This window comes from Lasioglossum baleicum, chromosome 7, assembly GCF_051020765.1.
Source record: "Lasioglossum baleicum chromosome 7, iyLasBale1, whole genome shotgun sequence".
In the NCBI taxonomy this organism is placed as follows: Eukaryota; Metazoa; Arthropoda; class Insecta; order Hymenoptera; family Halictidae; genus Lasioglossum; species Lasioglossum baleicum.
The window spans coordinates 3,848,061-3,862,474 of record NC_134935.1 but is presented as its reverse complement, the minus strand read 5'-3'; the positions used below and the strand labels follow the sequence as shown (position 1 = coordinate 3,862,474).

The 14,414-nt window shown below is 36.5% G+C and overlaps 3 protein-coding genes and 1 long non-coding RNA gene across 5 annotated transcripts; 2 read left to right on the top strand and 2 right to left on the bottom strand.

Moving 5' to 3' along the window:
* The first annotated feature begins 84 nt into the window (after positions 1–84).
* Bckdha (Branched chain keto acid dehydrogenase E1 subunit alpha) lies at positions 85–2,705 on the top strand. The gene is made up of 8 exons (XM_076427791.1): positions 85–657; positions 745–957; positions 1,026–1,221; positions 1,326–1,487; positions 1,575–1,719; positions 1,883–2,086; positions 2,173–2,436; positions 2,554–2,705. The coding sequence occupies exons 1-8, from the start codon at positions 598–600 to the stop codon at positions 2,630–2,632; spliced, it is 1,323 nt and encodes a 440-aa protein (XP_076283906.1). The 5' UTR covers positions 85–597; the 3' UTR covers positions 2,633–2,705.
* Mrpl17 (mitochondrial ribosomal protein L17) lies at positions 2,649–3,511 on the bottom strand. Its single transcript, XM_076427810.1, has 3 exons — positions 3,177–3,511; positions 2,897–3,107; positions 2,649–2,828 (listed from the first exon to the last, which is right to left on the bottom strand). Exons 1-3 carry the CDS (start codon positions 3,372–3,374, stop codon positions 2,695–2,697), a joined length of 543 nt encoding a protein of 180 aa, XP_076283925.1. The 5' UTR covers positions 3,375–3,511; the 3' UTR covers positions 2,649–2,694.
* LOC143210703 (uncharacterized) lies at positions 3,101–12,809 on the top strand. The gene is made up of 4 exons (XR_013009318.1): positions 3,101–3,611; positions 3,921–4,078; positions 4,345–4,466; positions 4,771–12,809. It is a non-coding gene; the product is annotated as an uncharacterized LOC143210703 (long non-coding RNA).
* On the bottom strand, positions 3,692–14,345 carry LOC143210694 (uncharacterized). 2 transcript variants are annotated; one of them, XM_076427807.1, is made up of 5 exons: positions 10,988–14,345; positions 6,744–7,140; positions 6,280–6,616; positions 6,075–6,212; positions 3,692–5,983 (listed from the first exon to the last, which is right to left on the bottom strand). In XM_076427807.1, exons 2-5 carry the CDS (start codon positions 7,009–7,011, stop codon positions 5,881–5,883), a joined length of 846 nt encoding a protein of 281 aa, XP_076283922.1. In that variant the 5' UTR covers positions 7,012–7,140; positions 10,988–14,345; the 3' UTR covers positions 3,692–5,880. The 2 variants fall into 2 exon arrangements, with proteins under 2 accessions (XP_076283922.1, XP_076283923.1); XM_076427808.1 differs by lacking the exon at positions 6,744–7,140.
* Positions 14,346–14,414: the final 69 nt, after the last annotated feature.

Sequence of the window (14,414 nt, the reverse complement as noted above, 5' to 3'; positions counted from 1 at the left end):
AATAACAAATGTGAGAAATAAATAAAATTTGTATTTTTTTTTTCGCCAATTTCTCTTATATACCGGCCCGGTAGTAATGTACGGGATATTAGCTCCGAATGTGTATACTCATTTTTTGTTGCTCCATATCGCGATTAGGATATTAGTTTCACCCTCGCTTATAGAAAAACATGTGAATTTTGCAAAAGCGGCATTGGAATTGTTTGTTTCACCTGTAAAACGATATTCGGCATGCGGTACATCAGTGCGACAGTGCTGCCACAAAGGCACATTCGGCCGATTCGTGCCGACCTGATGCCGACCTCATGCCCATGTCCAAACCCTGGTCCTACGGTCGTCCAAAATTAAGCCAATCGGGACTTGAGCACCTCCGAGCGTAGATTGGACAATGATTTGCCGATCTGTGCCCTAGGCACGGCTTGCCCAAGGCACGCCTGGTTAGCTGGGTATATATATGTATATCCGCTTATGTATATACTGGTATATACGCACGAAAGTGTTACGTAAACGTTGTCAAGCGAAAATAGAAAGAAAGTTGACTATAAATAATTTTTATTGTTAGAGAAATTTAGATTACTATTAACTGCTATTAACACAATGATCGATAAAGTTCTGTCGGGACTTGTAAAACGAATTTGTTTTCGAAATATTTTACAAGTAAGCACATATACCTAATAGTAAATACATATGTAAATATACATAACGAATGGACAAGGAAACAAATTGAATGATTTTTTGGTTTAGGTAAAACTACGATACAATAGTGCAAATACCAAAATGAGAATCAATACTAGTAGTACTACTAATACTACCGATGAAGCAGGACCAGAATTTTTGGGAATACAAACCAATTTTACAAATAAACTTCAGTTTTTTGATAAGGAAAGTTACAATTCTTTACCCATATTTAGGATTTTAAACTCATCCGAACAAGGACAATTACCCAAGGAATATGAGGTTTAGATATTTAATGTATATTGAAATTTGTTTTATTTGAACGATAATATATTTCTTTTACCCTTAAGTTAAACGAACAAACTGTAATCAGAATGTATCGCAAAATGCTTACGTTGAGGATCATGGATAAAATTCTTTACGAATCTCAAAGGCAAGGGCGCATATCGTTTTATATGACCAATACCGGCGAAGAAGCACTCCAAATTGGTTCCGCTGCAGCTCTTACGTTGGAAGATATGGTATATGCACAGTATCGCGAGGCTGGTAGGAATTTTGAAATTATTAACAGTAATACAATGATAATTAGGACATAATACGGTACACTGTGAAAGAAATTCAATTTGTCTTGTCGTTTACTTATTTTACAGGTGTGTTATTGTGGCGTGGCCACTCTATTATAGATTTTATGAATCAGTGTTATGGTAATCATAAGGATACTTCAAAGGGAAGGCAAATGCCTGTTCATTATGGATCAAAAAAACTGAACTTTGTCACTATTTCTTCACCTTTAACAACACAATTACCGCAAGGTAGAAAAATGAACAAGCGCTATTCGAGAATTTGTTAACGCAACGATTTGCACTATTAACAAAACGTGTTTGCGTAACGATTTTCAGCCGTAGGTACAGCGTACGGATTAAAACAATCAAAAAATAAAGCCTGCGTAGCGTGTTACTTTGGCGAAGGTGCAGCTAGCGAAGGAGATGCTCATGCAGCTTTCAATTTTGCTGCAACTTTGGAATGTCCAATTATTTTTATCTGGTAATTTCTTATCGATCGATGTATAAACATCGACGAATAACGAGTATTTACGGCTAGTAAAGAATGGATCAGTCTATCGAATATCGTATCGAAAACCAACAGAAATCTTTCAATCTCAATCTTTCGAACAATGCTATTTATAGTGTCCTTTTAATATTTCAAGTCGAAACAACGGTTACGCCATTTCTACAAGTTCGCTGGAACAATTTAGCGGAGATGGTATCGCTGCTAGAGGCCCAGCCTACGGAATACGAACAATTCGCGTAGACGGCAACGATATTCTTGCTATGTACAGCGCAATGAAAGCTGCTCGTCGATACTGCGTCGAAAAAAGAAAACCTGTTTTAATCGAAGCTATGACTTATCGGTACAAAACCACTAATTTTTTTTATTCAATTGTGGCAGCCTTACGATATTTCATACGATTTGCGTATTCTTCTTTGTACGTTTTAGAATAGGTGATCACAGTACTTCCGACGATAGCAGCGCGTACCGATCGACCAATGAAATAACTCGATGGAATTGCAATTCACCGATAACAAGATTTCGAAACTATTTAGAATCGATGAACCTTTGGTGCGAACAACGAGAAGAACAGACATACGATTCCATAAAAGAATCAGTTTTACGCGCGTTTACAGATGCAGAGAAAGAACTGAAACCTTGTTGGAAAGAGTTATTCACAGATATATATCGCACGATGCCCAAGCATGTCGAGTATGTTTCTTAGTTTTCTTTAAAAAGATTATATTTAGCGCTATCAATTTTGATACATGCTATAGTAAGTCTGTCTTGAAACTATTACAAGTTGCCAATGTATCTTTTTACTTTTAGAAAGCAATTACGTTCCATGGAAAACCATGTTGCCGAGTTTCAAGAACATTACCCGATGCATGTTTTTAAATCGAATTGACAAAGTACAATGAACATCCTATATTAAAATTTTGTATTTTTTTATGGTTAGATAATAAAAGTTTACACATTTATATTAGCTGCAATTTCTTTATACTTTTCCATTTGAAATTCCTTTCTGGCCGCATCGAGTAATATATTTTGGAGCGACATAGACTGATGCGGATCGTATTGTTCGACACCAGGATACACGTTTCCTAAAATGAATTGTTTACGTTAATATTACAAGAAACACATCATTGTATGAATATTGTCAAAAGCATACCTCTTAATTCCAATACAGCACGCTTATAAGGGTTTCCAGGGTAAATGGTTGGTGCTCTATGAAGTTTCGTATAGCAAGTTGTATAGTTCTGAAATCTTGGTACTAGTACCTTAAAAAGTTTATGAACAAGTTGTTTTTCTAATACCCAAAAGTTTGCCATCTCCATCGTCTCCTTGTGTTCAGGTCCATGACGCAACGCTTCCGATATCAACTGTAAAAAGATACTGCCATAACGCACAGACTCAAATGAAGGATAACAAACAATTTGCAGGATACGAACTCGTTCAGCGTAACCTCTTGTCTCGTCCGCCCGGCCGTAGTTCAATTCGATTCTTTCGTATTTCACTAAAGCGGTTAACGTTTTCTGAATTTTTCCTAACCTTCCTTCCGGACCTTGTGGATTTCGCATTCTACGTGGTTTTGATCCAACATTGTATCTTAATCTAGAAACTAGTTTCTCAACGTTTGCCTGATTCATTTTTGCTGATTCTCGTCTTACAATTAGATTGTACTTTTCATTACTTGCAAACCCGTAACTCTTGGCTGCTCTTGGTATTATTTACAGTCTATATATAGTACTCTATAGTATTGATAGTATGGAGTATGGAGTAGAGATAGACATGGACAGACATGGAGTAGTGGTAGAGACGCAGAAAATATACGACGCAGAAAATATACGACGCAAAGCGGGAACGGGAGCCGTTATACATACATGGTGAGTATGTATATTATCTGGTATTATGTACTGATCGAGTACCATTTCCGTGTTTCGTTATTCGATGGAAATCAAGATTATTTACCTCAATTTTTTAAAAATGAATTATGTATTCAAGCGAGTTATTTATTTTTTATTGATTTAAATTTATTCTCGAGTCGTGTTAATCAATCAAGTTTGTTTAATTTCCGTTCAAATTTATTTTGATGTTATATTCAAATTGAATTGTTTATTTATTATTAATTCTGATTGTATTGTATTGTATTGAATTCTTAATTGTAATTAATGAATTTGCTCTTTCTGTTACAGATTCCGCGGGAAAAGAATCCATATTGATCGAAATATTCATAGCCCAGATCGATACTACTCGATGCTATTTCGATAATCGAAAGCGTAACGTCCCTGCATGCGTATGTCATGGCATGGCGGGCATAGTGTGTTTTCTTCAAGCAGGAGAGGACGTGAGCGTCAGTACAAATTATATTTCCAATTATACTGCGATATCGAACATCTTTCTTAATGACCATTAATGAACAATTAATAAATATTCAATTTGAATGATTTATTTCCTATTAATTCGGATTTATTCTTGTGTCGAGTCAAGGTTATTTATTTTCCGTTGAAACTAATTTTGATTTTCTATTCAAATTGAATTATTTATTTATTATTAATTCGGATTTAGTCTCCGACTGTTGGTCAATTGAAATTAATGAAATTGTTCTTTCTGTTACAGATTCCGCGGGAAAAGAATCAATCGTTTGAAAGAGCATCTTGGTAGCGAGATCGATGCTTTCGAGAATCGAATCGTGACGTAGCATCATGGCGGACTTTCTTGAAGCAGGAGAGGACGCGAGCGTGAGTACAAATTATTTTTGAAATTATACGATGTTATTGAACGTCTTTATTCATACCATTAATGAACAATTAATAAATATTCAATTTGAATTCTTTATTTCCTATTAATTTCAATTTACTCTTGTGTCGCGATGATCAATTGTATTTAAATTCGTGTCGTGCGATAAAAATCGAGTTCATTTCATTTCCGTTCAAGTTAATTTTGATTTTATATTCAAATTGAATTATTTATTTATTATTAATTCTGATGCAGTCTCCGACTGTTTGTCGATTGAAATTAATACATTTTTTCTTTCTGTTGTAGATTCCGAGCCAACCGGACAACCATTAATTAATTGACAACCGAGATCGATAATATTTTGTACTGTTCGATGATCAAGACGCAGCGTGTTGTGCTTTCTTCAAGCGGGAGAGGACGCGAGCGTGAGTACCAATTATCTTCCCAATTAAACTGTGTTATTAAACACCTTCTTTTCAAACTGTATTAATGAAAAATTAATAAATATGTAACTTGAATTATTTATCACCATAGTAATTAAAAGGCATAGGTAATAAAAGGTATAGTGAAATGTGTAATGGTACTCGTTCTGTTCGGTACATATGCATACCAGATTCATTTTTTATTGCATTTCAAAAACGAAACCACCAACGCAGTGTCGCTATTCTTGGATATTGTCTTATTTTTAATTATTTTTACCCCACCTCATGTAAAATATATTTTTCTTATGTTCATTTGTTGTTTATCTCCCGAAAGCTGTTAGGCATAAATCACATATAGAGTTCTAACCTTTTACTTGTTATAAACAAAGTTTCATGCAGTAGTTTATTGGCAAGGCAAATATTTTAAAAAATGTAAAAATGAGAATTTTGTTTCAAATGATAGTTTTAAGAGCAAATAAGACGGTTTAGAAATAATACGAGTAGATGGAATTTAAAACAGTGAACAGATTAAATAACTTTAACAGTATTAATATGTGTGTATGTATATGTTTATTCTTGTTCTCATACGGGTGACAAAGTGATCCCGTTCCCTTTACAATATTATATTACTTACATAGATATCTGTATGATACATTTAAATTAGACGGTTTATAAAAAGTATCCGTTCTTACTGTGACGCGATGATCGTTGAAATCAATATCATCGATATAAGTAAGTATCATTTGAAATAAATTACTAGAAAATAATATGGCGGCATAGAGTGAGAAAAGGAGTGACAGGGGGGAGGGAGGGAGGAAGAGAGAGAGAGAGAAAAAGTAGTGCGTACATTCGCATGTTTGAATTTTGAATGACTACTAGGGTCAGTGAAACTTAATGAACACATATTTTTAAGTACGCGCATTTTGGTTTCTTTGCAAGTACTTTCAAGTTTGTTCTGTTTTACTGTAAAATTTAGGAAATCGCCTCGTGACATTTACATAGACGGATGCAATATGCGTTTTGTATATAATTGTTCCTTGTTCCGATCCAACTCGATGGTTTCAATAGTGTCGGTAGCTTCGTGAAATGCCTCTTTTCTGCAAGAACGGTAAATAGTTTCGATGATACATCGAGTCGTCTGAAATCGAATCGTATTCAAGTTTTCCGTGTCAGACCACGCTTACTTACGTGTATCTGTTTTCCGATGAACGGAACAATGATTTTGGGCAGTCCTTGAAATAAGGCCAACATTCACCATGAAATTTTCCCCTATTTTCGGCTTCGACGTAATCCGTTAACAGGTCCGCGAATGGCGATTTACTGGCGCTGAAAGGTACATTTACGAAATAAATATATCATTTTACGCGATGACAGGAGCATATTGAAAACTTACGTGAAAAAGAGTTTCAACATTTCTCCGATTAGTCCAAAATTGTTCAAGGGGTGTCCTTGGACCTCGCAGATCGCCCTGAGTAGACACGCCCTTCCATTCAATCCAAAATTTCCAAGCATGTCTTCGGCGGTACTATATAAGAGAGCTCTTTCACCTCCGTAAAACGCATTTTTTGGTAAATCTTGAATTGCCTCTCTTTTACTGAGTCCACGCTTTACGAATGATGCGATGAATTCTGCCGTGGTCGAACCTTGATCCCTCGCGGTACCGTCGAACGCAGACGGTAGAACGCCGTAAGGATTTTCGTTGTCGGTTAAACCAAGCTTGTCGAAATCGACTGTACTCGAAACAGAACGAAACTCGTGAACCTCGATTTTATCTCGTAACAATTACTAATCGTTAATCGAATGAAATCGCGTGCAAAGTGCAAACTGCAAAGATGCATTTATTATTTGCACACTCACTGGTAAAAGGAAGGCTGATGGTCATGTTGCTTAGGAATCCATAGGGCGGATATCGAACAAATGGCAAAGCCAATGTTGGAGTTATGGTCATTATCGTTCCAGGCGGCAAAGCAATTCGGCCGTCGTTGGTTACCCAAAAGAATCTTTTGTGCCGGTGATGGGGGAATTTCGAATACGATTCTTGTCCGTCAACTCCGCTTTCGACATTCGACGATTTCAGGAGTAGAATCAGTCCAAGCAACGCAACCATGCTCTTCTTCTTTTCCATATTTTCACTGGTCCAATCAAATGTAAAGAAATTTCCAACGAGCAGATATACGTGTGTTATATCGGACAGCCTAGCCGAGGTTGCTGTGTTACGATTGGTCGTTTATTCGCAGACGGTGTACAGGAGAATCTGTATATAACAGTTGGAAAATTAATGGGACATTTCGAGACACAAGAATGTTTCGTTTAGAAAATGCGAGATGGAATGAAGCACTCTAGATAGGATCGAAAATCAACGTGCTACGCGCTGCGCGAGACGCGAGACACTCGATCGTAAAGCGCGCGTTTGCGACACAGTGGTCTAAACGGGCCATTTAACTGGACAAAATTATTCTAGCATTATTTTAAGGTCATTGAATTCGTCTTGACATCAGCAACAACAATATGTAATAAAAAATACTTAGTGGCGTTTAAAAAATTAACATAATCATATTTTTCCATTAAGAAAAAATTTTGTGAAATTTTTTTATTGGGATTTATAGATGACTGAGTATCGATTAACTTTTGTTGGAAACATTTTCTTGCCAGATTATCCGAAATGTTCAAAACATCGTGGTGAGAATTGGGCATTTGCGTCGAAAAGCTGACAGAACTACTTTTGCATCATTCTATTATGAAATAAACAAACGACAAAAGATAGCAAAAACAGATTGAAATAAATGTTATATCGTAATTTTAGGCCCACAAATCTCTATAAAAAATTTCTAAAAAAAATCATTTTCAAAATTAAAAAAAAATCATAAATTTTCAAAATTGTGCATAAATTTTAGGGGTCCAAAAATACGATATCACTTTTACTCCAATCATGTTTTGATATCTTTTTGTCATTTGTGGCTTACGTAGAAGAGAATCATAGAGATGATTCGAAATATATCGACATTGAATTACTAAACACTGTCTCAAATTCAAAGGTGCAAGTTCGTGCTAATAAAATTGATTTTTCCGGACACTCTAGACTTCTATAAAGATGTTCCAACATGTTCCATCCTAAAGGTTTTCAAAGGTTTTTTTGCGAGACTGTCAAAGTTTGAATGCTATACATATACGTTTGAAGTATACTTTCATTTTTAAGCAAATAAACAATATATATAAGTTTTATTTGAGTTTTGTCCTTTTGGTTCATGCTGGTATCCATCATAGAATGAAAAATTCCACAAATATTTCCACTACTAGATGTTCACAACGAGATATACTAATGAATAGTGAGGTGTCGAACGACGATGAAGAAATACGAAGTTGAAAAATGAGTTGTTCGTGGGGTATATTTTATTATGGGGTGATAAAAAGGGAAAAACCAGCAGTGGTTCATAATACCTGATACCTTATCTCTCATTTACCGAAGCGGGAAATTTCCCTGCTGGATTTCCATTTTTTGGGTTTTGTCCAGTTAAATCGCCCGTTTAGACCACTGTGCGCCGCGGCGCACTATGGGCTAAATCGACGAAATCTGTGTCAAAATCAAAGAACTTTCGATAGAAATGAGATAGAGCGATGAAATTTTTTTTAAATGAAAGCTCAAACTTTGCAGAATATGGGATAATTATGGAGATTGTGGTACGAACGTTTTTTAACCTTGAAAGAATTCGTTAAACTTGTACAATTTCAAGAAAATTGTGGTTTTTCCAATACCACGCACGGAAAAATTTTTTTTTAACGTGCGACACATCATTTCCCGTAGATTTTTTCACGCTGGGCCAGATCGCCGCGCTAGCTGTTCACGCCTATTTCACCATTATTTCAAAATATAAAGACCACATTAAATAGGTCGTTGGATTCGTCTTGACGTCAACTATAACATTATTGAATAAAAAATATATAGTTATAAATAAATAATCAAGGTGCACATAATTTTCTAGTAAAAAACAAAAATTATTGAAATTTTTTGTATTGAAATTTGTAGAAGACCGACTACTGATTACTTTTTGTACGAAACATTTTTTTGTCACACCACCGGAAATGTCTGAAGTGGTCGACCGCTGAGTGGTCGTCAATGCGTCTCGTGCAACGCGACTCGCCGCGGAATTGCGTGCACGCGACGCTTTAAACCAACATAATTTCCATTCTTGGGTCGATTTGGGTGGGAAATTTGCAGGATCTTTTAGAGGAGACGTTGCTGCAAATGTTCCACTTTGTTAGAGCACGACACTATGTAACACTTTTAACTTATCCCTTGTCAAAGGTGAAAAACTTTGACAGTATTCCTTAGTTGACTAAGTATTTTTTTTTGTAATAAATTATGAACATTTATGTTTAGTTCCTGGTGCGTTCTCAACATAGATATACATTCTTCATACCAAAAGAAAATTGAGCACTTAATCTTCAGTAGGTTTGCCAGGACAGCGTTATGAAGAAAAGGAATTATTTCGGTGATAAATTGTATCTGAAAAAGTTTGATCTTTGAACGCTTATTGTAACGAGAGTTTTTAATAACTTTAATTAATATTATCGGTTTCGAATGTAATGGACATTTAAGAAACGTTGTACATTCGTTAAAAATCGATATGAGGACTTTGATTTTTTAGCTTATGAACAGCTAGCGCGTCGATCTGGCCCACTGTGCGCCGCTCCGCGCCGGTATACATAGGTAGTTTCAATTTGTAAATGCTCGCGAATCGGCCTATCGCGGCACTATATCTTGACTTGTTCGAACGAAACATATTAACCCTTTGCACTCGAAGCAATTTTAATTCGAAAATCAAAATCATTTCTTTCGACCCAGAACATATTTATTCTATGCAATCTTTTTTACATTGTGCACATGAAATTTAACCAGTTTTCTCATGTAACAGTTGAACTTTTCACAATTTATAGGAAACAGACGAATTTTTAATAATATTGAAACTGTTTTGAATAATGGTGTGACCATTTTTACTGGCGCCTTACAGTCGCCATTCGAGTGTAAAGGGTTAAACTTACTTAGTAAACGGTGTAGTACTAAACACCGTACACGCGTGTACTAGCATCGATTTTCATTGCTCTAAACTCTAAACTGTAATCTCCAAGCTAAACTAACGAAAAAATTTTAGGAGAATGAAAAGGTAGGTCGTTCGTGCAGCATCGCATGGAATACAAATTCCGTCTACCGCCAAGTATAACCTACTGCATGTATATATGTATATGTATAGTATGTGTGAGCAGTCTCACTGTTATTCCTCACTCGATCGACGTCGACGCGTGCATTGAAATCGGAATCGAACGAGACTCGTTTAATCAATTGGATCTCGAGTCTCAATTATGTACACGATTTGCGTACGACTTTTGTCGAAACCGTTAGGTTATATCCTTGCTATAAAAACGTGTCGTAAGAAAAGATCATGCGATACATATGCATTAATTGGCCGTATGTCGTATACATATAACGTATAACATATACCATATGATAGAGAAATAATGTTAAACTCGTTCTCAGACGTCATGTAAAAATTCTTCATCTTCGAAGAGATCTGTACTAATCTTTTGACAAGAAAATCTTTTGTCGGATACTTTCCAAGGATGTACTCCAAGCGACGCTGTAACAGATAGAGCTTCGAAATCGATGGAGTTGGTGCTATCGGCCCAAGTACCGTAAGAGTCTAAAACAAGCTCGAATACAGGATTTTGCTTCAAAAACCAGTCGCGAGCGCAACTTGTTTTTACGTCCATACACGAAAAAATATTAACTTGCATTCGCGGATAACTCGCGCAAATCTGACTGTCGAAACTCCCGATTCTATCCAGCGAGGTTCGATTATGCTTTCCAAGCATTTAAATCGATTCGACTCGACTCGACTCGAATCTGCTCGTCGCAAACACGGCGCGATTCGGTTTCAAACGAATCATAGAAATCAAGGCATCAAATATAAAAGAAAACGAAAGGGAAAAATGGTACCGTACGGTGTTACATGCTCGTAGTTGAATATTGACGTAAGTAACGAAATAATTATACACTCGAATAAGTGTAAAATGTAAAAGTGATTCTTTTGGGAACGAATATGTACCTGTTGATGTTTGTGGTGGATACATGCGTACGTTGTTTGTTTCGTAGTAATGCTGCTGCCAGAGAACGGTCGTTGTACTATAACTGGGCTAATTTTGATGCACGCTGATTAACAGGGCTACGGCATAATTGCACCCGCCGCAGTTTCTTCGCCGTCGCGGCGGTAGATAGCGAACGCAACGGTTGCAGAAATTCAACCGTTCCTTCTTCCTGATCTATGTTTTCTCAGCGACAAAGTTTCATCCAAGTTCTCCACTCTTTCGATCAGTTTTCTAAAGTGTAGAGTACGGGAAAAGTGTGTATATCATCTATATTTTTATATTCAAGTTCTCTCTTTATGTTCAGTTGTATCGCTCTCTGCGGAACTTTTCGAATCATCGAGTCTAATCGTCCAATAGTCTAATTGACCGTGTTCACGGACCGAAGGAGAAGTCAAAATCGGATGATTATGATCAGACGATCGATACGAGTCGAGAATTATTTGGTGCGTGTCCAAGCGAGTACAAGGTTTGCAATTATCACTGTCACTGTCAACGTATCGAATCGAGACAATAGTTTTACCGCTCGTATCGCGCACCTTGTTCGTAACTCGCGATCGAATATCGCTAACGCCCGACTCTCGGTCTCGAACTGACCGGGTCGTCTGCTCGACGCAACGTTTCTCGTTTCAGATGCCAGCTTGTATCCTCAGTCGTGATACGTTACGTTGCGATACGTTGCGAAGCTATACGACAAGTTACGATACGATTCCTACGATACGATACGATACGATACGATACGATACAGTACAGTACGGTGCAGCACCATCATGTTACATTATACATTCAATAATTTGCTACTTTTAGGATTCTTATTTTATTCTTCTGGTACCTATAATTCAGATTGTAATGCTGATTTGAATTGTAGTTATTGATTATTGATGAATTAATATGAATTAATTATAGTTAAGTAATAACCTTCAAAATGAGTCTTGACAAAATAATGTTTTCACTATCTGCTCTTGGCATAACCCAGAAAGATGCCAGAAAGATGGCAAAAGATCATCGAACAAATTGGAAAATATTTTATTGATTAAAGTTCATTGCTTGCATAAAAAGATTGGGCTATATTACACAGATAGTGAAACATTATTTCGCCAAGACTCATTTTGAAAAAATGTTTCAGACAAAAGTTTCTTGTTTTTCCGCATAAAATCCGAATCCGTAATAAAAAATACCATTACGTTGCAAAAATACCGTAATTTCTATGTTCCACCAATCCGACCATCTTGAAACTTTTTTATATGCTAGATAAGCAACAGAATATTGTTCTTGAATTTTTTGGAAGTGGTCACTCGAAGGGTTGCTTGCAATTCCCACCCCTAAAAAATTAAATGATTTTTTTCTACCCTTAATAATTTGATCACGATGGCGAAAAAAATGTATGATATGAACTTTGTTTTTTTTAATCCGAATATCTTAATTAACAACCGAGAAAAAAATGATACAGTTAAGGGTATATATTTACCCTCGTATCATCCTTATACGAAGGGTTAGCGACTTAAAATTTTAGGGGATTATCTTTCAACCTAAAACAGTTGTTTTCCACACAATAATCAATAAAAATTGTGGGCGGGGCCGCTAGACCAATCTTAGTCCGGTAGACAATTTCTTGCTGTCCCTTCCTGTCTCTCTTATTTGACTTTTTTTCCACCGTTCTCAACGTATATAGTCGCAACGTTTCAACAACACGTTTCTAATCAAAGATTCGTGAAAAAGAATAGAAAATATTATACGGATTAATAATAAAATTCACAACTTTATTATAAATCTGTTAACCGAACAATACACAAGTATCACTAATTCTAAATTATTCGGAGAATCTATCCGGGAGAGTGTTCACGCGCGTAATCCTGACCCTGTGACCCACCATCTGTCGAACCTAACGAACCTTATTATGGACGTCGACAGTTTTTTTTTTGTTGGTTTTAATTAAAAAGCAAAAACAATATTTTATTTCCGTATATAGTTAATATCGTGTCGAGTCAGGATTTCGCGACGTTCGTACACGCGAAAAATAGATACAATAGACTGTTTACCAAAAAGAAAAAAATGAGATAAAACAATGTGTACTTTTGTGTCCAAAAATAATATATGTTATCGTGAAACAGAATTATTCGGTAGTTTAACATTGCGTTTTATCACGACGATCCTTCATGGCACCTGATGCACGCGTATACGATTTAACTTAAATATTAAAATACCTCATTTTATTTGAACGTTATCTATCACTCGTCGTATCGATTCCGGTAAATCATTTTCAATCGTTTGGATTCTCTTGCAATGTTTCCATGAAAAAACAAATCGTACAGGCTCGCAGGATGTCGGGACGAAGGGCCGAAGAATTTTTCAACGAACGTAAAAATCGAGAAAAAGATCTTCTCGGATGATGGAGCGGTAGCACGAGGTCGGTGGACGCATATTTTCGTGTACGGTGGTTTATTACTTGACGCTTCAAAGTTTTCGAATCTCTTCCCTAAGCATTGGTTTCTTCGAGTGGGCGAACCGGCAGAAAAACACTCTCGAAAACTAGTACAATATTAGAGATGTACCTGGAGTTTAATGATTTCGGTAAAATCGCTGTCCCATTTTCTTTCGATTTCCACTTTACTCGTTTGTCCTTTTTTCTCGATTTCCATTTATTTATTTATTTCTCCCGCCCGTGCCCCTACCCTCACAGATTTTCATGTTCGTGCGTATCTATATGTACATGCATATTCGTTCGTTCCTTCATTCATTCATCCATTCATTCATTCATTCGCTCTTCCCCCGACCCCACCCCCTCCTCCGGTCTCACTCTCTCTTCCATGTGATTAGAGAACACCCTTCCCCACCTCATAGTATTATACACACGTAAACAACACGCTTTCCTCTGCTTGCGTTTGTTCTATAAATGCTGATTCGGAGGAATTGTCGTCTGGTTCTATTCGTGGAAGAAACGTATTTATATAAATTTCAAGTCGGATGCTTGTTTTGCTTTGCGTTTGTGTTCTAGGTGTGACAGTAGCGTTTTGTTAGTTAAAAACCCTTCCGGCTTTCATATAGAACGCACCGTCATCTTCAAGACAGTATCGAACATATATTCTATGTTCATATATGTATTTCAATTGGTACAACTTTTCCATTAGTTTTCAAACAAAACAAAAAGAAAAAAGGATCGCTAAAACGAGGACGCGAACGATATGTCTTCCATATTTTGCTTCTTTTTCAGGTTTCCGAAGGTTTTCATTAAAATAGTATACACGTTAGAAATACAATTCGACGAATTCGGCGAACATTTTAGACGAGAATTTTTGTAAAATACTCCTACGAACTAGTCGGTACGTATATCGGGAACTACGTCCGAGCAAGGCACCATTATTGCTTTTCATCATTGTTAACGAGTGCGAG